Source organism: Perissodus microlepis, chromosome 8, assembly GCF_051167445.1.
Source record: "Perissodus microlepis isolate ML-2025 ecotype Zambia chromosome 8, ASM5116744v1, whole genome shotgun sequence".
NCBI lineage: Eukaryota > Metazoa > Chordata > Actinopteri > Cichliformes > Cichlidae > Perissodus > Perissodus microlepis.
In genome coordinates, this window is record NC_140468.1 from 18,442,889 (window position 1) to 18,463,212 (window position 20,324).

The 20,324-nt window shown below is 40.4% G+C and overlaps 1 protein-coding gene across 1 annotated transcript; it reads left to right on the forward strand.

Annotated features, from left to right (window-relative positions):
* Positions 1-24: 24 nt before the first annotated feature.
* Positions 25-19,567, forward strand: wdr90 (WD repeat domain 90). The gene is made up of 43 exons (XM_084937941.1): positions 25-326; positions 469-560; positions 711-887; positions 991-1,129; positions 1,476-1,646; positions 1,929-2,055; positions 2,371-2,438; positions 2,700-2,773; positions 3,352-3,552; positions 3,714-3,776; positions 3,873-3,941; positions 4,032-4,142; positions 4,236-4,381; positions 4,484-4,541; positions 4,770-4,888; positions 5,461-5,622; positions 5,725-5,855; positions 6,013-6,129; positions 6,622-6,857; positions 6,954-7,090; positions 7,171-7,301; positions 7,796-7,926; positions 8,029-8,190; positions 8,440-8,568; positions 10,107-10,240; positions 10,324-10,364; positions 10,488-10,604; positions 10,858-11,025; positions 11,132-11,214; positions 11,287-11,389; positions 11,645-11,766; positions 12,571-12,724; positions 12,871-13,061; positions 13,238-13,406; positions 13,565-13,688; positions 14,780-14,951; positions 16,079-16,201; positions 16,390-16,558; positions 16,784-16,914; positions 17,598-17,741; positions 18,717-18,833; positions 18,977-19,061; positions 19,203-19,567. Exons 1-43 carry the CDS (start codon positions 314-316, stop codon positions 19,358-19,360), a joined length of 5,469 nt encoding a protein of 1,822 aa, XP_084794067.1. The 5' UTR covers positions 25-313; the 3' UTR covers positions 19,361-19,567.
* The last annotated feature ends 757 nt before the right edge of the window (positions 19,568-20,324 follow it).

Genomic DNA, 20,324 nt, shown 5'->3' on the forward strand with positions numbered 1-20,324 from the left:
AAGGAAGAAACCCGCTAGTAAGCGTCATGACGTCATGGCCGTCGTGCTGTCGTTGGCAACGGCGGAGGCTGGAGCGGGAAGCAAATAACAGCTTTGATATGTATCAAATGTTGAACGAGCTGCTGTTTACACGGTACCGGGAAAACTGGAAAACCCCGCATCTTATGATGTGAACAATAAAAGCTTATGTTTTGCTTTGAGCTCCGAAGAAGGCAGAAGGAACTTTCCCGGTTATTTAGTTAACTGTCTGCTTGCTAGCTAACTTCCAGACTGGGATATCAACAGGTGGATTTTCTGTTTTCTGCATTTATCAATGGCCTACAAAGGTAAAGTGCACTTTAAAGGTTTGAATGAAATCCATATAAAATACAACAAAGAAGACCGAGAGACAGAAACCCTGATTTTAAACGAGAGTCAAACGTTGTTAATAACTAGTTAAACCTAACTCCAGCTTTTCTAATTGTGCAGATTGGCAGCATCCCTACGTTAACATATTCAAATATGTCCGAGTTGAAGAGTGGAAGAGGTCGGCAAAAGAGGGGGATGTGTCAGCATACACGGTAACTTTGTACACACTACACTTGCTTGAATTACCCTTATGAAATCAGTAGAGACTAGTTTGTCTCCTCACACAGGTTGAGAATTAGTTTCTCTAAAGATCAATAGAATTGTAATTGTTGAAATGTTTTGCCCAACATTGCGTCTCTCAGGATAAGACACTGAAGTGTCCGGTGTTCAGGATCAGGGGCCCTGTTCCTGCCAACAGCTTCATCCTGCTTCCCAAAAACAGCAGCCAGTCCCTGGGGCTGACAGGACGCTTCTTCTACCTCCTCTTCAGGCCGACCCCCGGCAAATACTTTGTGGTCCACCTGGATGTCGCTGCAGGGGTATCATCCCTTATTTGGCTGCATGATCCATTGTGCATATCATTCATTTTTGCTCAGAGAAATCAAGACTGCTTTCCCTCTTTCTCTGTGCCGTGTTTTATAGGAGGGTCAGGTTGTCCGTATCTCCTTTTCCAACACGTTCAAAGACTTCAAGTCCACAGCTACATGGCTTCAGTTTCCTTTCCTGTGTGGAGGTGCAAAGGATTCAGTTTATGAAAACACAGCTAAATCTGCAAGACGGGGTAAAAACTATGCACACTCACGCTGCCTGGTATACTTAAGCCATTTCCAGTAATTGCACAGATTGTATAAGAAGGATCTAAAAAGTGAAGCTAATGCAGAAATGCCTAAAATCAGCATTATTTCTAAGGGCTGACTTAGAGGGGTGTCAGTTTGGTTGCATAAAGAAGCCCCATCTCTGCTTTTGTATCGAAGTCTATGAGAAAATAACCCTACTGCTTACTTGAGCTATGTCCTCAGACGCTTTTTTAATGAGCTTGTGGACTCTTAGAAATCGTATAAAAGTATTCTTATTTAATACAGAGGGACTGTTACTTTGTAAAAATCACACATTTTTATTTGATATAGGTTTGGTGGGTCCAGCTCCTACATCAGTGCGCTGGACGTGTCTGATGCTGGACCTGCAGCTCACGCTTTCTGACTACCTCAGCCGCTCCTACAGTCACCTGAAGAACATCAAGTTATGTGCCAACATGACAGTGAAAAACATGTTTACCAGTGACTTACTGCTAGACCCAGGTGAGGGCAAAACTTTCAAACAATGGACGTCTTACTGTACATGTATATATTTTATATGTGCAGTTAATTGTTTAACTGCTGTTTTTCGTTTAAAATGGCCAGATCAAGTTATGAAAAAGAAAGCTGGACAGTGTTTTTCTGTGTCTCTGAACAGAAAACTGCAAAACCAGTCAATTCAACGAGCAAAGATGATGATATACAGCTGCACACAGACACACATGTTGAAGCTTTTAAAATCTTTAACCCAGTCTTTGCTTATTCATTGTTATTATCTTTTAACAGGAGTTTCCTTCAGTCAAGCTAAGTTAATGGGTCTGACCTCGTCTCAGGGAACAGGTGCCATACCCAGAGAGATGTCATTTCCTGTGCCCAAGGGAGGCTCCTGGCATGATCTGTATGATTACATCAGGTACAGCTATAGATATTCAGTTTAAAGCAAAGTCCAGAAAAAACACTTTTCTTGCTACAAAAACTGAAATTTTGGTCTCATAGCCAGGCTGAATATTTGTAATCCATATCAACAACTTCTTTGTTTGCAAAGTCATTTAGGCTCTCAATATGTGGACATGTACTTGAATACTGTCTTAAGGGTGGATTTTTCCTTTTGTGATGATTTTAGAAATATTTACAGCCTATCTGCAGCCTAAATTGTTATTGATTTAATACAGATGTTATCTGCCTTTACCACTGCTACAAAGTAATTCAACTTTTCCTAACCCAACAGGTTTCCCTCTGAAGGAACAAAGTTACCGTTTGACTCCATTCAAAAAGGCAGTCCACAGTCAGAGCGTCGTAAGTAATGAAAAGGACACTCGTCACCAAATATACTGAAGAAAGAGCTCCCCTCACCTCAAAACACAATTATGCTTAAATCAGTTCTTTCTTTCTGGTGTTAAATTAAGTCTTAACTCAAAGAAAATGAAACTACTGGTTCAATATTACATGCCTGATTCATGGGATGTGGAATCTGAGCTGCTTGTGTTCATCAAGGTAATAATACCAGTAGTAATGTATTGTAGATGACTGGTTTCCATTTTCCATTGTATTCTCCAGGGTCTACTCCCAGCCTCAGCAAACCAGTTCAAGATCGTGTGTCCCTCATCCACCAGATCACCAACCCAAAATTAGTAAGACTGATAACATTTAGCACATTTTTCCTTCCATGGTGAATAGTACGGTATAGATACTTTTACCTGGATAAATAAAGGAAATATGTATCTTTGAGATTAAGAATCCTTTTTTAAAGAGAGACCAGGCCAGGAGGGCGGCATAAATTACAATAAATATTACATTGAACAAGTGAAGAAAAGAGATACAGCTGACATTCAGTACAGGCAAACATCTGAATCATGTGCAGTAACAGGTCATTACATGAGCAACATCAAAACCAGTCACTCTGACCAAATGAACTGTTTTCTCACCCTTTAAAACAGATTTAAACTCCTGTATTGTAACCAGATGTAACCAGACCACTTTTAAAAGCCCCTTTTTCCTCATTTCTCACTTTAGACAGTCATTAGTAAAAATACTGTGAGCGCGTTTGCTGTACTGGTTGTCATTTTTACACATATAGACACACAAATTAGAAGAAATTAGTCCAAGCAGAGAGAGCTTCCAGTTTTCACTCCAAGTATATAATTAGGCGGAGGCTTATGTTTTGTTTTTTTAAGTGTACATCTTTCTATATATGTTATTTTCTTCTTAGCTATCAAGAAATAACACCCCTGTGGTGGCCAGCATACCTGAGCTGGGTGTAGTCTCCACTCACCAGAATGACCTGTTGGCATCCTCCGGTTCACACAAACTCGCGTCCAGGCCGCCTTCTGAGGCTGATGATGGTGGAGTTCATGTGTATGCGCACGCTGAGGAAGGCCTGAGCAAACACGGGGAAGAAAGTGAAGATGAGGTGATGCTTCAGTCCTCCTATTAAAATAAATGTCCAAGCTTAGGATGCCCCGTTATATAGCACATTCCATTCTTTGTACATTCTGCTGTATTTGTCCTTCAGTGCTCTTTGTACAGTTGTGTGTGAGCTTGAGAAAACCTGTCGACCTTGTTACGTTACAGTTTGTGTGCACTCCTGTTCCACGACCTGTGGGTCTGTCACTGTCCAGAGAAGCCAAACAGCAGGTAAAAGGGTGGAGATTGAAACGAAAACAGCCGCCAGGACGTGGTTTGTTTCTAAAATCTTAGCATTTGTTTTTTTTTTTCTGCTCTTTCTTTTAGAAGCTGCTCCCAGATCCGATTCTCAGGCTCAATCGAATCATCGGATTTGGAGGAGCTACTTTTAAATGTGTATGGTCCTCTGGAATTAAACCCCTAAATAAAACACATAACCATCAATCCTGGAAAAAATTTTAATAGCTGCACTTCATTGCACCGTAGGCCCTGTGGTCCAAATCTGGCGATGAAGTGGTGTATCCGTGCCATGCAATTATCGTCTCTATGAAGATATCCTCTAACCAGCAGAGATTCTTCATCGGCCACACCGATAAAGTAAAGAGATCCGGTGTGCTGCTCCAACTCAGCAATGTGAAACATCCAAAATAAGATACTTAAAATTCAATATTACACTTGGTGTCTTGGTAGGTGTCTGCGCTGGCTTTTAATGGCAACACAACCCTCCTGGCCTCAGCGCAAACTGGCAACAACAGTGTAGTTCGGGTGTGGAACTATCACAAAGCAAACTGTGTGGCCATGTTCAGGACTCATGCACATTCGTTATCCTGTCTTAGGTAATCGACTGCAATCACACAGAACAATAACGTGTATGTTTGTTAAAAACCTTGTTTTGTTAAATTCGATTTTTCTTCTATTCATCTCTTCCTATTTTGAAGCTTCTCCTACGGCGGTGGCATTCTCTGTGGAGTTGGTAAAGATAAGCACAATAAAACAGTGAGTTCCATTCATTCAAATCTTATGAAAATCCATGTATGAAAAGAATTATCTCTAGATGTAGAGTCACAGAGGTCGTTAGATCAAGATGAAACAATTCTAAGAAGCTTATGATAATATTAACCCAAACTGACCCACTTTATTTTTATCAGGCTATAAATGGCTCTTCTTGTTGGAGTCTGATTCTGCAAAGCTGTCGGGTGATTGCTTCTGTGTGTTATTTCACAGATGGTGGTGGTGTGGAACACTCTGAATGTTAGCAAAGGTGGAGAGGTGTCCATCTTGGCCAAAACGCACACAGATGTGGACATTCACACCATGAAGGTCGCCTTCTTTGACGATACAAGGTACCCTCCGTACTGCATATGTGTGTTTTACCATTTGCACTTGTGTAAATGTTAAATCACACATTCTACCATACTGTATAGCATCATGTTATTAGTCTGCAATGAATGGGTTGTCACTCTCTCAGCTGTTGGAAGCTTTGAGGACACCGTCCTCTGAAGGTTGATCAGTTTGATCTCTAGTGCTGACATCATGTGGATCTTGTGAAGCTCTTCATAAGCTGCAAACAGGTGAAGGTTTATCAGATTTAAATGCAGGCATGCAAAGAGTCACACTGCAAACAGTGTTGTGGGGATTGTGAGAAAGAGCCAAAGAAGGAAGACTTCATTGTGGAGTGAGATATTCCGCAAAGACAGTTTCAACCAAGCAGAAAGTACACCCTCTGTCAGTGCTAAGGTTTTTCATATCGACTCATCATTTATAACAATTCAACCTCAGATGAACAACAGTACACTCTGCCATTAATTATTTATTAAAACAAATAAAAATGCAGAAGCAATGTGAAAAATTAAGTGTATCGCAGTGTAGTCGAGAATGGAGACAATGGGAAAATCTGCAAGTGTGCTGCTTTTAGGATGGTGTCATGCGGTCGGGGAAATATTCGTCTGTGGCGAGTGCGGAATGGCACACTGCGTTCCTGTCCAGTCAACCTGGATGAATACCAAACACTGGATTTCACAGATGTGGCCTTTGAGGAGGGAAACTCTGATGAGCAGCATCTTGATGATCGAACACTGTGAGCGAACAAATCAGCACGCAGGTTTTCTTAACTTCAGGAGAAGTGTGAAACTAATCTGACTCCAATGAACATGTTCGCTCTGTAACTTCTTCCCCATAGATACGCCAGCACTCGGAGTGGGCATATCTTTGAAATAGACTACAGCAGCGTTGTTATTAAAAACGTGAGGAGGCTGTTACCTGCACAGACGCAACATGCTGACAGCAGAGAGAAATGGACTTTTAATACAGGTGGGTCGTTAGAATTCACAGTCGTGATTCTCTTCAGGTGACATTATCTAAACTCAACTTATGTCTTCAATTTAACATTTGATAATTTGCATGATTAACCCCCACCTGAAAAAATAAGTCAAACGACCGTAATGTGACTGTGTTCGTCCCATCCCAGGTCCAGGCATTGCTATCAACAGCATCAGTGTGTCCTCATCATTCTGCGCCACAGGTTCTGAAGATGGCTTCCTGCGGCTCTGGCCCCTTGATTTTTCTACAGTCTTCCTGGAAGCTGGTAGGCACAGTCATGAGATGGCCTAACATTCACCTGTAGCTAACAGTTACCAGAGGCAGTGATTTAATCTTTAGGTGATGAATATTTAGAGCTTTGATGGGTAAGATTTATTTATGTTTTTGTTTCTCAGGCCTTTCTGACTTAACTAATGTTATAGACACACATTAGATAACTGAATTAAAACATTCTCACTACTGTTATGACATAGTAGATGGATGGATGAGGTTAAGCTAAGCTGTAAGTGTACTCTCTGTTTCAGTGGTGTTTAAATTAAGAGTATGAGCAGTATTTGCCTGATATGAGAAATCTGTGAACTCTGTCTTCAGGAGTTTCGGTGTATGAGCGGATTTGAATTTGAAGCAGCCACCTCTACAGGCTCCCCATCAAGGAGTACAGCAGCTACGGCATTTTCTGCTGTTAGTGTGGCTAACTGTTGGTGATCCTGGGCTGTTTAAAAATAGCTGGCTGTGTACATTATTTGTATTTTTCCAGAGCACGAGGGACCTGTGAGCATGGCGCTAATCTCATTTAATAGCCTTCACGTCCTAGCTGCCACCTTTACTGGTAACCTGGGCTTCCTTGATGTGAGCAGCCGTGGTTACAACACACTGATGAGGTCACATACAGACACTGTGCTCGGCTTCAGCGTCGACGGCATTCATCGGCATCTCACAACAGCCTCTTCTGATGGCACAGTGCGAATCTGGAATATGGATTCCCTCCACCAGGTCTAACTAAAAAAGAAAACAAATATATAGAAACTGTCCCCATTACCAGTAGCACATTTATTGATCAGATCAATGTTTCTCTTGTCTTGTGTTCAGCTGTATGATTTTGTATCTGAAGACAGCCCCTGCTCAGTAGCCTTCCATCCAGGGGAGCAGATCTTCTCCTGTGGTTTCAGCTCTGGCATGGTCAGAGTCTTTGCAATCTCCAGTGCCAAGCTGCTGGCGGATCATAAGTACGTTTTAACTAGCCCGGAGTCTGCACCGGTGGCAGTGAAGAAGCTTTTTCCATTTATATGTATTTATTTTTACACAGGCAGCACAGAGGTGAAGTGGTGGGTCTTGCCTTTTCTCCAGACGGCGAGTTCATGTACAGCGCCGACTCACAGGGGTCTCTGGCACTTTATAACTCCTCTGAGGAAGAGCACAGTGTCATCAAAGTTGTGTGTATGTATACAAACAACCACTTCAAGTTATTCTTAGTACACCATATGTTACCCATAAGTAGAACTTTCCTGCAGACACAGCATCAAATGTGAATAACTCACTGTGCCATAACATGTACTGTTTAATTTTAAAAGCCTATAAGAAAACATGTAAACCAGACTTTTAGTTTGGTTATTAGTTTTAGAAAAAGTGTAGTTAAACTGGACTCTTATGTCTATCTACCCTCTGCTGCAGGCTGCTGCAGAGCCACATGTTGGATTTTTCTGCCCACAAAGCTTAAAAGCTGTTATTCTTTTCTTTTCCTTTGGATTAGTTTTTTTCTCCAACGTTTGTTTTATTGCAACAAAATTGCTGATTTTCATTCATTGCACTTCTACTAGGAACAACTGTGTTATGTAGATAATGTTTTTTATTTGCTTGAACATGGTCAATTACTTAGACTATTTTATATTACAAATATAAGTTGGCTTGACACTCTATACCTTTTCGGTTAGGTAATGTGGTGGCTCGAGGCACTGAGCGCGCTCCAGACGCGCTCACAGTAAGCAGCGACAGTCGCTGCCTGGCTTTTGTCGGTCCCTCAGAGTACACTGTCACCGTTGCTGACGCACGGACTCTTGATGAGGTCAACTCTCACACCGTACAATCTGCACTTTTCACTTTGAGCATTAGAGTCTGGGTTCTTCTGTCTTACCCTGTCCACACTGACACATAACTTCTTCCGTAGCTGCTACATGTAGATGTGAGTATTTTGGATGTAGAGAGTCCCCGTCTGGATTCTGCCCTGAAGGTCTGCTTCCCTCCGGCCTCCACCAAACACTTGTTGGTTGCCACATCTGGTAACAAGATCCTCTGGGTTTGCACCAAGACAGGCCGCCTCCTCCGAGAGGTAACTGTTCACAACAGCTTTGTTGTAAAATCCATGAATTACTTGAGTGGTTCCAAGACTGAGTATTTGCTTAAGACAGAAACATGGGAGATGCCTGGGGTTGGCTTTCTCTTTAGAGATATATGGTGCTACAAGACAAGAAGCTTAGAAGTTTGTCATAATATAGTAACTAAGATATTATTGTATAGTTTTATGAACACAGTTTGTATCTCTTTGTTTCTGAGTGTTGTTTTTCGGTTTTTCTGACAGCTGTCTAAAGTGCATAAACACTACTGCTCGTCCCTGGCTGTGAGTGACGATGGTAGTTTCCTGCTGACAGCCGGACACAACGCTGTGAAAGTGTGGGATTATAACATGCAGCTTGATATTAACTCACAGGTAGTCAACAAAAGAGTAACTTAGACTCTTTAGAACAGCGGTCCCCAACCCCCAGGCCTCGGACCGGTACCGGTCCGTGAGTCGTTTGGTACCGGGCCGCAAGAGTTGAGGCTCAGGTGTGAAATGTATGGTTTTCAGGGTTATTATCGGTTTTCAGCGTTATTTTGTTATCATTTTTATCGTTAACTGGGTTTTCCTGGGTCTTTTCACGTGTGTTATGAATAAATCTTCCTTTTTTTTGGTACCGGTACTAGTTTTATTTTGTTGTATTTATCCGCGACACCGTGAAAATAATGTCAGGCATAAACCGGTCCGTGGCGCGAAAAAGGTTGGAGACCGCTGCTTTAGAACAAATACTACCAACTAAAGTACTTGGTAAAACTTTACAATACAGCTCATGAGGGTATAATTTTAATATGATTATATATAATAATGATGAATACATCATAATACATATAATTTTTACCTAAAAAGTGCTTAAAGGTAGACACACCAGAATTAGAGGATAACAAGCCAGGTTTTTATAGAAAGCAAGAAAATAATTAGAATGTAGGCGCATTTTAAATTGTATACACACCATACTTTTGTGTGTGTCACATCAAGGAGTGGATTACTTGTGCCTTTATTTCACCAATATAAATATGATAAGGACTGTTCTCACTTAGAAATGGAAAGAAAGAAAGAAAAAAAATAGCATCAACATTTGCATCACCATGTGACCTTATAGTGATGGAGCCAAGTCTGACTTATTTATTTTCTTTCACAATCACTGTTCAAATGTAAATTTCAAAAGTAAAACACCTTGAAATTAAGAAAGTTTAAACCCCTCCATCATATGGCCCGCGCCCTGAAAAGTACACTGTTGTACTTGTAAAACTGTAAAATATATTTTGTTTTGTTTTTTCAAAATTATCAAGAAATTATGTAGTGCTTAAAGTTGCTTACAGCATAATTTGTTTGGCCTTTTTTGAGATTACTTACAGCAATTTCGTTTTTCGTGTGTGTGTGTGTGTGTGTGTGTGTGTGTGTGTGTGTGTGTGTGTGTGTGTGTGTGTGTGTGTGTGTGTGTGTGTGTGTGTAAAACCCTGACTTGTTATTCCCTTATTCTCGTGTATCTTTAAGTGTATGCTGGTAAATATAATTACTTTCAAACTAAGGTACATTGATTTACCATTTGATAAAAAGGAAATAATCCCTTAGACATGGACTGTATTACTAAGTGTTTGATAAAGTCGTGCTTGCTGCCTTATTTTACAAGTACGGGTGACATAATCATACATGTTGAAAAAGTCTAAAGAAGGCTTATTATGTCAGTGTTTTAATGGATTCTAAAAGATTTTGTTGTAATGGATCATATTATTTCATACAATTGTCTGATTGTAGTTATAGTTTTGCAAGTATTGAGTGGTTACAGGTCACATTGCACTAATTTTGATGAGGATTGTAGAAATTATGTCAGCTGTAGAGAACAGACAGTAGTAGGAGGCTGATGTTTTAGGAGTTAATGTTGTGAAGTTAAATGTGTTTATTTCTACCAGATGTTCATAGGCCACAGTCATCCTATTCGGCAGCTTAGCTTCACCCCTGACCAACTGGGAGTGATCTCAGTCGGGGACGCCATATTTCTTTGGGACTTCCTGGCAAATCCTGTAAACTCTACAGCTCACAGTTGGTAATAATCACTCTTGAGTCTTCTTAACAAATGTTTATAACCTATATTGGTTCATATTTATTTGTCTCTGTCTTCACTCACAGCTCACCTTTCAAAATAAGCTACGCTTCAGCTCCGAAACCAGGTGACATATTTAGTTTGCTCCAGTTCAGGCTTGCTTTAATGATGCAAAATGCATCTCATTCTTTTGCTTTTACGAATTTGAAATAAATAGTTGGTCTTGCAATTTTATATAACAACTTAACAGACATTGAAGTTGATGATATACAATTGTCCAGCGGTATGCCTCGAAAGACAGCGCCGCTCCCCTCCTCACCACCACCACGACTGGACATCAGCAGCATCGACCGGGTTGGACACCGAGGTAAATTTGTTTTTTGTTCGTCTGCTTCCGCTTGTAGTTCCTGTCTGTGGTGGACTGTATGATTAACTGATCAGTCTGGGACTTTGTGCACAGTCTTATACTGATGGTTTGCTCTGAGAAACTGATAATCAATCTGCTTGTAGATTTTAAGTTGTTAGAGTTATTGCCATTGATAATTTTTGTCATATAATCTGTAAATTTAATACAGTCAAGTTTGCTTTTAAAGCAACAGTTTTCTTTCTGTCTCACTCAGATTTGGGGTCCTTGTTTTCTTGTGACACCCCAGCAAAGACAATCCCAACTGCATCAGAACCAGAGACTGGTTCAGGTCTTTCCTCTGATCCCAGACCTGCTGTCTCCTTCCTCAAAGTGACAGATCTGATCAACGGTTCTCCCCTAAATAGCAGTTATATGGACACTTGTAAATGCAATGTTTTTGGGGTTTTTTGGTATTATAATGCTGTTGTTTAGCTTTCTCATTTTTTTGTTTGTTTTGTTTTTTAAATTGGTGCCATTTCACCTTTCAGCTGAGTTGAAACAAAAGAAGCCAGTACGTCCAGACTGTTACAAGCACTTTATCCCACGTTTCAAGACATCATCACTTGATCAGGTAAACAGAGACTGCAGCCACAATATGCTTCTGTAGATTTGCTGTCCTGTCTTATTGTCTTCTCTCTTCTAGTCTGTTGTAGCTCCAGAAGCACAAGAAGAAGGCATAAAGCTCAAAGCAGTGATTGGCTACAATGGCAATGGGCGTGGCAACATGGTGTGGAGCCCCGACCAAGGTTAAGATGATATTCTGAAAGAAAAACATAAAAGTAAAACTGAAAATATTGTGTGAAATCAGAGTTATGGTATGAACTTAAGCTTGATCCAACAAATAAAAGTAACCTAAAGCACACTGGCTACTACTATTGAAACTTAAGTAAAAATCCAACTTTGAAATCAAATGCACTAAACACTTTTCTACTCATACCAGCTTTTAAAACGAGCCACTGAGTATAGCATTGCTTAAACCCAGCAGTTATTTTCCGTTGCAGGTTTATTTGCATACTCTTGCGGATGTGTGGTGGTCGTGGAGGATCTTCATACAGGAAGTCAGAGACACTTGCAGGGCCACAGAGAAGAGATCTCGTGCCTTGCGGTTACAAATGATGCACAGGTAATTTTTTTTTAGTTCGAAACTCAGTACTCAAACTCTACAGGTATGTTATCTGAAATATTATCTGATATGAAATGACTGGTGGAGCATCAGGTGTGGTCTGCTATGATCAAGGTACAAAATAACCACATTTTTTAGTTGTGTGCTGAAACCAAACACTCCTGGTCATTATGAAAAGGCTTCTCTAATAAAATCAAAGAGAAACGAGAGGGAAAGTGACCACAACCAAATGGTGATTGATAATTATATTTAATTAAAAATGAATGCACATATAGGGAACTAGAGTTGTATTATATGAAAAGTTTCTAGAAGATTACACTTCTTTGCTTTGTATCCAAGAAGGCAACTGTTGTTTGGCCTGACAAAAGCAAGAGGAACCTGGGAACCCTGCAGTCATTGAGTCGACCATGAACTCCTCTATTTATCAAAGTATTCTAGGGTCAAATGTGGGGACAGCAGCTACAGCCTGGCTGAAATGATCCCAAGCACAGCAGCAAATCTACAACAGAATGACTAAAAAAGAAAGCAATCAGAGCGTCACAATAGCACAGTCAAAGTCCAGACCTCAACCTGACCTCAAGCAGGACCGTTTGGAGAGCTGTGCACAAACAAATGCCCACAAACCTCAATCAACTGAAGCAATGTTGTAAAGTAAAGTAGGTCAAAATTCCTCCACAACAATGTGAGAGTCTTTTTTTTTTTCTGAGAGTGTAATACTATCATCACAGAGAGCTATATGATGTAACTGTCAGCAATATGAATCAACTGTGTATTGGGTTGTTTGTGTCTTTATCTCTTTCTCAGACTATAGCATCAGCTGGTGGCACTAACTCCAGCAGGAGCCTTATCTCCATTTGGGACGTCCAGAGTGGAACGTGTCGTCGCAGTGTCTCCTACCACAGCGGCACCGTCCAGTGTCTTGCGTTTTCCAGGGATGATCGTTTCTTTCTCTCTGTTGGTCAGTGTCGTATCCGATTGCAGTTGAAGTTTTCTTTTCTTTGTGTTTGTACCGTATTATACTTGATAAAGTAGCTGACAGCAATCGTCTCATCTGCTGCAAATCGTATAACTGCTACTGGCTTGTGATTCTTCACCATTACACAGGAGACTTCTCTGACCCGGAAGTGGCTCTGTGGAGCAGTAGGAACTTCCAGATGCTGTCAAGTGTAAGGGTGTCAGGACCAGTCCACGATGCTGCTTTCAGCCCGTCAGCAGCCAGTCAAATGGCCTGCGTGGGCACCGATGGGGTATACTTCTGCTTTATCCACACACAGGGCCAGGATGCAGACCTCAAGGTTAACGACCACAAAAAATCCACAAACACACACAATAAGATTTTCTTACCTGATCAGGAGCTTTGGGCCACATAATGTAGCCATCGTTGAAATGTAAAAGAAATGCATTTAGTTTTGAAGTGGGTGAAGATTTTACTTTACTTACATGAAGATTGACTTTTTCTTTACCCATGTAGGTCCAGAGGGTGAAAACACCAGCAGAGGTGGGTGATGTGGAGCTGACGGCTCTCTGCTACCACATGGATGACTTCCTGTTCACCGGCACAAACCGAGGACATGTTTGCACCTGGGATGTTAGAACGCAGCGCTGCTTAATGACCTGGGAAGCCGACGAAGGAGAAATTGGTACAAATAGGCAAAATCCCCCATGTGTTCATGATAGCGTGACATTTCACCACACAGGAAAAAAACACAACAGCATGACTAGTGCAGCTTAGATAGAGATATCTTGGATATATAGCTTCTGCCACAGGAAACTGAATTGATGTGTTTTCTTGGTGTAGGTGTGCTGCTGTGTCGAGGGAACCGCCTCCTCACAGGCAGCAACACCCGCTGGCTTCGACTGTGGGAGGTAGAAGCGGTTCAGAGCTTGAAGGCTGAGGAAAAGGGCAGAGGTGTGGAAGACAGGTCTGTTGCTCAATTTTGAATGATCCCTCCTGTCTCATTATATCATCTCATTAATACAAATATACAATCCTCAGTCAGTTTACTAACGAGAATACAGGGCAAAAGGTAAATAATGTTTAACTGTTTTACTGCTTTCATCCATTGCACTGTCTGGGTGTATGTTGCAGGAGCAATAACATAATCATAGCATAGATTTACAGGCAATTCTGAATTTTGATATTTTTATATTACTGACTTGTAAATAATGGGTAGAAGAGCATAAGTCTGTGTCTGTGGTCGATTTGAGCTCTAGAAAAGAAGAGAATTGGTCATCTTTGATTCCTAAAGATCTTTCATCTCTCATCCCAGAGGTCTCTTTAATTTTCTAGAAGAGGGGGAAAGCGTTAGAAAGAAAAGATGTTTGTCAAGTGTGTGCAAAACAACCAAGTAAAAGGTAACAAGTTCACAGGTTATGGACAGATTTTGCCGGTTTTCCTCTGATTCAATATTGTAAGTCAAGAGAAGAATACTGAAGGTGTGAGCATGGTAAAATAACTCATGTGGAAATGTGCAAGAGAAACTTGTAAATTAACCATGTTTAAAATTTAGTGTTCTTCAAGTTGCCTGACATTCGAGTTGTTTTGCACATACTTGCCATTCTCTCAGCCAGCTTGTTGTCATCATCGGATAGAGTCTTGAAATATTTTCCACATTTGCAGAACATTTCATGACTACTTCTCCTTCACTGTGGGCCAACTCATTCCCCCCTTTTCACTTTAGGTCTGCTTTCTGTTTTCTGTCCTCTGTCTTCATAAAAATAAGTTATCTGGGCAGTTGTCTTAAAATGTGCTTAATAAAATGGTTGTCATTGGCTGTCTGTCTCTAACAGTGAGCAGTGTTATTTGTGTTATGAATAAGAACAATAAATGAGGAACAGTATTTATGCAGATTTCTTTTTCACTTCTTGGTTCACTTATAAGCTGATCTCTTTCTCTGCATAATGCTCTGTCGTGTTATTTGAAACATTAAGAACCAGGTAAAGAATAAAACAGAGACCTGTCTCTATTTTAATGGTGGATCAGTGCTTATGAGCACCTCTGTCTGTGCTTCAGTGGGACAGCAGTGGTGTTGGAGCAAGAGATAATGCTGGATGGGGCAACAGTGAGTGCATCGTTCGATAACACAATGGACATGGGGATTGTTGGAACCACGGCAGGAACCCTCTGGTACATCAACTTGTCAGATAACAGCAACATCCGACTGGTCAGCGGCCACAAAACTAAGGTACCAGTGTGACATTTAGGAATCATTAGCTCGTGACACAGAAATAATAATGTTCTTGTGGGCTGATTGCATGTTATACCTTAAATGTGTATTAATGAATGTGACTGTTAAAATATACAACTGCACATAGCATCATTATAAAAACTGATTTGTTATAGAGCTGATGTGTCCTGTGTTGTTTACAGAAGGCTCTCTCTAATGGCAACTTGACAATCTTTTCCTTTTTCATTTAGAAAATGTTTCTTTATATTTGTATAGCTGCAGGTATAATCAATCCAAGCTGCTGATTTTACCCCTCACAGATCCAGTCCATGTATGATAAGAATCTAAAGTGCTTCAAGCTCAGATGTTGAAGACTATTAATCATTTCCTCTTCATTTCAAATAAATTAGCCCACCATCATCTCTTTTATACTCAGCAGAAAACCTTACTGCCTCTCCTGCTAATAGATAGAGTCCATAATCCTGTTTGAACAGGGAAAAATGATAAAGAAATAACAGACCTCAACAAAATTAACACTTAAATGATTATAAAGCATTAGAGACTTGGAGATTCTGGTAGTTCTAAGACAAAAGCATAAAAATGACTCCCTGGAGTTCAGAGGAACGGAAAATATTAAATTATTATGGGTTTAATGATTAGTTAATTGGCTTCTTTATGAAATTCAAAGGCTGCCTGTCATTAAGTAAGTGCAATCTGTCCACAGCACAAAGAGTAGACTGTGAAAAGCCTGACATTATCAGATCAGTTTTTATTAAATGCTTCTTTTTTTGCTATGATTCTTTGACATTGCTTTTGGTTATTCACGTTCAGTTTACATATTGATTTGTCTGTTTATCTGCCTCACTGGTTTAATGACCTCCCACAGCTGTTCTCTTGTTTATTTTTTGGTCTTTCTATAAGCCTTTTTTCTCTCTTAAGAGAGATGCACAGCAGGCATTAATCACAATAATAATCTGCGCCTGATACAACAGAATGGGCTGTTGTGAAAAAAATATGCAGAACCTGTAGCAAGAAAATGCCAGAAATGTCTTAATAAGATCTCTGAGGATGCTCTGTTTGCTTGTTGAATGTTATCTTCAGGCTAGAGAAAACACTTGCGTCGCTGTGTGTTCTCTGCTCTCCAGGTGAATGACGTAGCGTTTAGCTTTGACGAGAGCCACTTTGCCACCTGCAGCGAGGACGGCAGCGTGAGGGTGTGGTCAACCTCGAGCTATGAGCTGGTGGTGCAGTTCCAGGTGCTCAACCAGGTGAGTGAGTACACTCAAAGGGGATTTTGCCACAAGAATTATGTTGGATACTTTCTACACCAACTGAAAGCATCAAAGCGAAACTGTAATGAACACATTGGCATCGATGCTAATCTCAGTAATATCACAGAATTATTGAAGCTGAAAATTCATAAGCAGCTCATGCATTTGTTTCATGTCTTCATCAGGCTTGTGACTGTGTGTGCTGGAGCCCTTTTTCCAGTGCAGACAGCACGTACGTGGCTGGGGGATACAGTGACGGGACTGTAAGGATCTTTCGGCTCGCCTCAACAGAGATGGAGATGAAGCTGCATCCCCATCACGTGGCTATCTCTGCCATCCAGTACTCAGCTAATGGTGAGAGAGGAGAGCTGGATGTAGTGTATTTACATTTTATCTGCTTTGCAGGAATAAGAGTGTGATAATATATTTCGGCTACGTCACTTTGTTCAGTGAAAATACTCACAGGAAGGACTTGCTCTTGAATCTCAAGGCTCATTTGTGCATTACTGTTCTGGCAGTAAAATTTAATGTTTCATCCAGTTGTAGCTTTGGAACTTTTTTTTGTCCCCCCCCGTACAGGTCATGTGATCCTTTCAGCCGGGAAGAATGGTCTGGTAGCCGTCAGCAGCCCGGTAAATGGAGCAACTATTCGAGTCATAAAGGACCACAAAGGAGCGATGATCACCACAATCCAGTGTGTGATTGAACAGGTCAGCTCTCTGAAGTCAGAACAACAGAAACAGTGGCAGATGTTGGAAACCAACCACAAGAGATTAAGAAATATATATGAAAATAATATATAAACAACCTGCAGCTGAGGTCGTTTCGATAGAACCAGTCACAGAATCAAAACAGTGTTCTGAATCATTCCTTTTTGGATATATTCATCCTTAAGTTTAAAGTTCTGCAGAGACTTAGCCTCACATGTTGCTCGTAGACCCCACAGCACACGTTCTCACACCTGCGCGGCACTGATGTAGGTACAACGTGCAGGCAGGACACATAACCCACACACTTGCTTTAATTACCTGCACTGTTGACACATGGGCCTAACTGGACATCACATAGACTGTGCTAAAGCGAAGTCTGATTCATTTGGGCATGTGCATTGTCACTCCTCTGGGTAATGTCTGCAAATCCCACTGCATGTGTGAAAATGAAGCTGAAGATGTAAATGTGAACTGGTAATAAACTCTATGGTCAGTATTAATCAGTGAGAGAAACACTAAAATTCATCAGTGAACCCTGCTTCTTATACACAGAAATATATTAGCTAGAGTTAATGATCCTGTGTGAAACTATTTAAAAGCAAGACCACTAACTTTTGTGATACTTAAAACCATTTTTCTTTCATCAGTACCTTTCTGACACTGTTTTATCTTCTCGACCCCAGTGTAAAAATTTTGGGCTGGAAGGAAATGACCTGTGGTTGGCCACGAGCGCTGACAGGCGCGTCAGTGTGTGGGCTGCCGACTGGATGAAGGACAAGTGTAATCTGCTAGACTGGCTGTCATTTCCTGCTCCCGCCCATTTCACGGTACAATCTGTATTTTAAGTAACAGTGCATAGTAATGAGTTGAAATGTCACTTCAATGGCTTTTTGTTTTGTTTGGGGGTTTTTGTTTTTTTTGGGGGGTGGATGTCAAGTTTCTGATGCAGCTAATATATGAAGTAAATTTTTGATAAGCGCATAAATAGAAACTGCTGCTACAGCTGCACTGGCATAAACAGGGTCACACAGAACTATATAGAACTCTATATTGGCTTGCAGTGTCTGCAAAAACATTCCAACAGCATAGCGAGAGCCCTTCAACCCCAATGTAGGATTGAAGGGCTGTGTTTCTTTTGCTCATCCTCATTTTATGCTTGAGCATAAATCCTACCAGCACAGGACTGAAGTACATTTAGACTTTAAATATGCACAGAGTTTTAGTGTGTAATGCACTGTAAACAAAAGATTGTGTTGCTCTGTACAGTGAAAGGGAAAAAATATTAGTTGTAACCTGTTTAAAAAAAAAAAAAAAAAAAATGCCCTCCTACTATAAATTGCCAATGATGAGCTAATAATATGCTGATGATACGATGATGTAACTATATGTTAAAACCAAGAAGCAGGATTCTTCTGCCCCTCCACCTCCTCTTAATGAGTACATTAAACAAAGGTAATGTACATTCAGAGCGCTTTCCAGAGATGACTGTAAAATATGCCTCAAGAAAACACGTTTTTTGCAGTCGTGCTTGTAATTCGGTAACCAGAGAAATGTTGGGTATGTGCTTTGCGTTACATGTGTTTCTGTCTTTAATTCTGCTCACATGGCTCTGTTTTGTTGACGAATTTAATATGCTATCAACTAGCCAACAACTGCAGATGAAAACGAGTCTGTGTGGCTACATCAGGCATATTTATATGATGAGTTCTCTTGTTAATTAATAAACATTTTCCATTTTAAAGAAACAGGGTTTTTTTTACCCGTCTCCATCTAATATTTTTTGTTCCTTCCATATGTTGTAGGGTGACAGCCTGCCCCCCAGCATGGCTTCCTTCTGCCCAGCAGACCACAGCCTGGTGGTTTACACCGGCTACGGAGTAGAGAAAGAGCTGTCTTTTTATAGCCTCACTAAAAAACAGGTATCACTGTACATTTTCTCTTTGCTTCACTGCATTAGTGCTTCGAATTATTCTTTTTTTTTTATTCTTATCTTTTATGAACGTATACTAGCAAATGTTGCACACAGACAGTGTGTGAAGTCTGTTTTTATTCCTATTTGCAGATAATCAAGAAGATTTCCTTGCCCCACTGGGCCACATGCATTAGCCTGTCTTCTAAGAGTCATCTTGTAGCTGTGGGATCACATGGTAAATGCTGAGGTTTTTTCTTGTTCATTTGTTCGCTTATATTTTAAATGTGTCACATGGTTCCAGTAAAAACATTAAAGCTGCATTGGTTGGCTTCTGTCCAGTGATGAATTATTCGCTGTGTGTCTCGTGTCTTATCAGAGCGAGTGCTGAAGCTGATCAAGTCAACAAGTGGCAGGTTTCAGGACTTCTTGCAGCACAGTGACTCACTGCAGACGTGCCAGTTCTCTCCCTCTGGGACACTTCTTTTCTCTGTGGCTTACAATGAGATCCTGCTGTGGGAAGTGCGAGGCCTCTGACCTGATCTGTGCAGGCTCATTATTTTTCACATAGGTTTTATTTTTTTATGTAACCCTACTGTTTCTTAGATCGTTCAATCAGTTGAATATTTTTGGTGGAACTGGTGTTGTTTGTGGAAGACTTGTTGAAAGATTTGTCACATAAGTTTATCGACTGAATCATTTTTTATATGTATGTTTTTGAAATATAATGTTTTTTTTATTCAAGATCTTTTGTGTGTGTCTAGTTATTTCTATATATAGAGATGTATATATCGTGAGTTTTCGTACCGAGTGTAAGAATGTGTGTTAGTGTAAATGAGTGATAAACAGCTCTTGGCATTTACTATTTTTCTATTGGTGTGAAAATAAAAGGCAAGTGTAAAATGACAACATGTTTTTACTAAGGCTGTGGACCAAAATGACAGGTGGACAGGTGCCCTCCTCAGAATATGTTGTACTCATTGTCCCCGCGTTCCTTCTATAAAAGGACACACACAAGTGATATTCTGTGACAAAGACTTGTAGTCTGGCTTCCCAGTCAATGACAGTCTCACTAATTACCAATACTAGTCACCACTTCTGTCAGGGGCTTTTCAACAGTTTTTTCAGAATAAAAAAAAAAAATCCAATCATCTTTACACCCAAATTATTCTGTTTACAAAAATAAGATTCTAATTAATGAACAGCAAACTCTCTAATTATAGTATTGGCTGACAATAAATGGGACAAATGTTAAAATATAGACCCCCGATGATGTGCTCCATGTATTTATATTTGCGAGGATGAAATGTGATTAAAAATGCTAAACTGGGAGTGATGAACACAGATTGATGTGAAACCACATATCATGTTTGATATTATTTTTTTCTTGTTTGCACTTGTTGTGTATTCCCTGTGATTTCAGTTTGTAGTTGAGCAAACAAACCCTGATCCAGTGCAGTAAATCCAAAGACAACAGTGCAGTGAGTAACGCCTGGCCTGT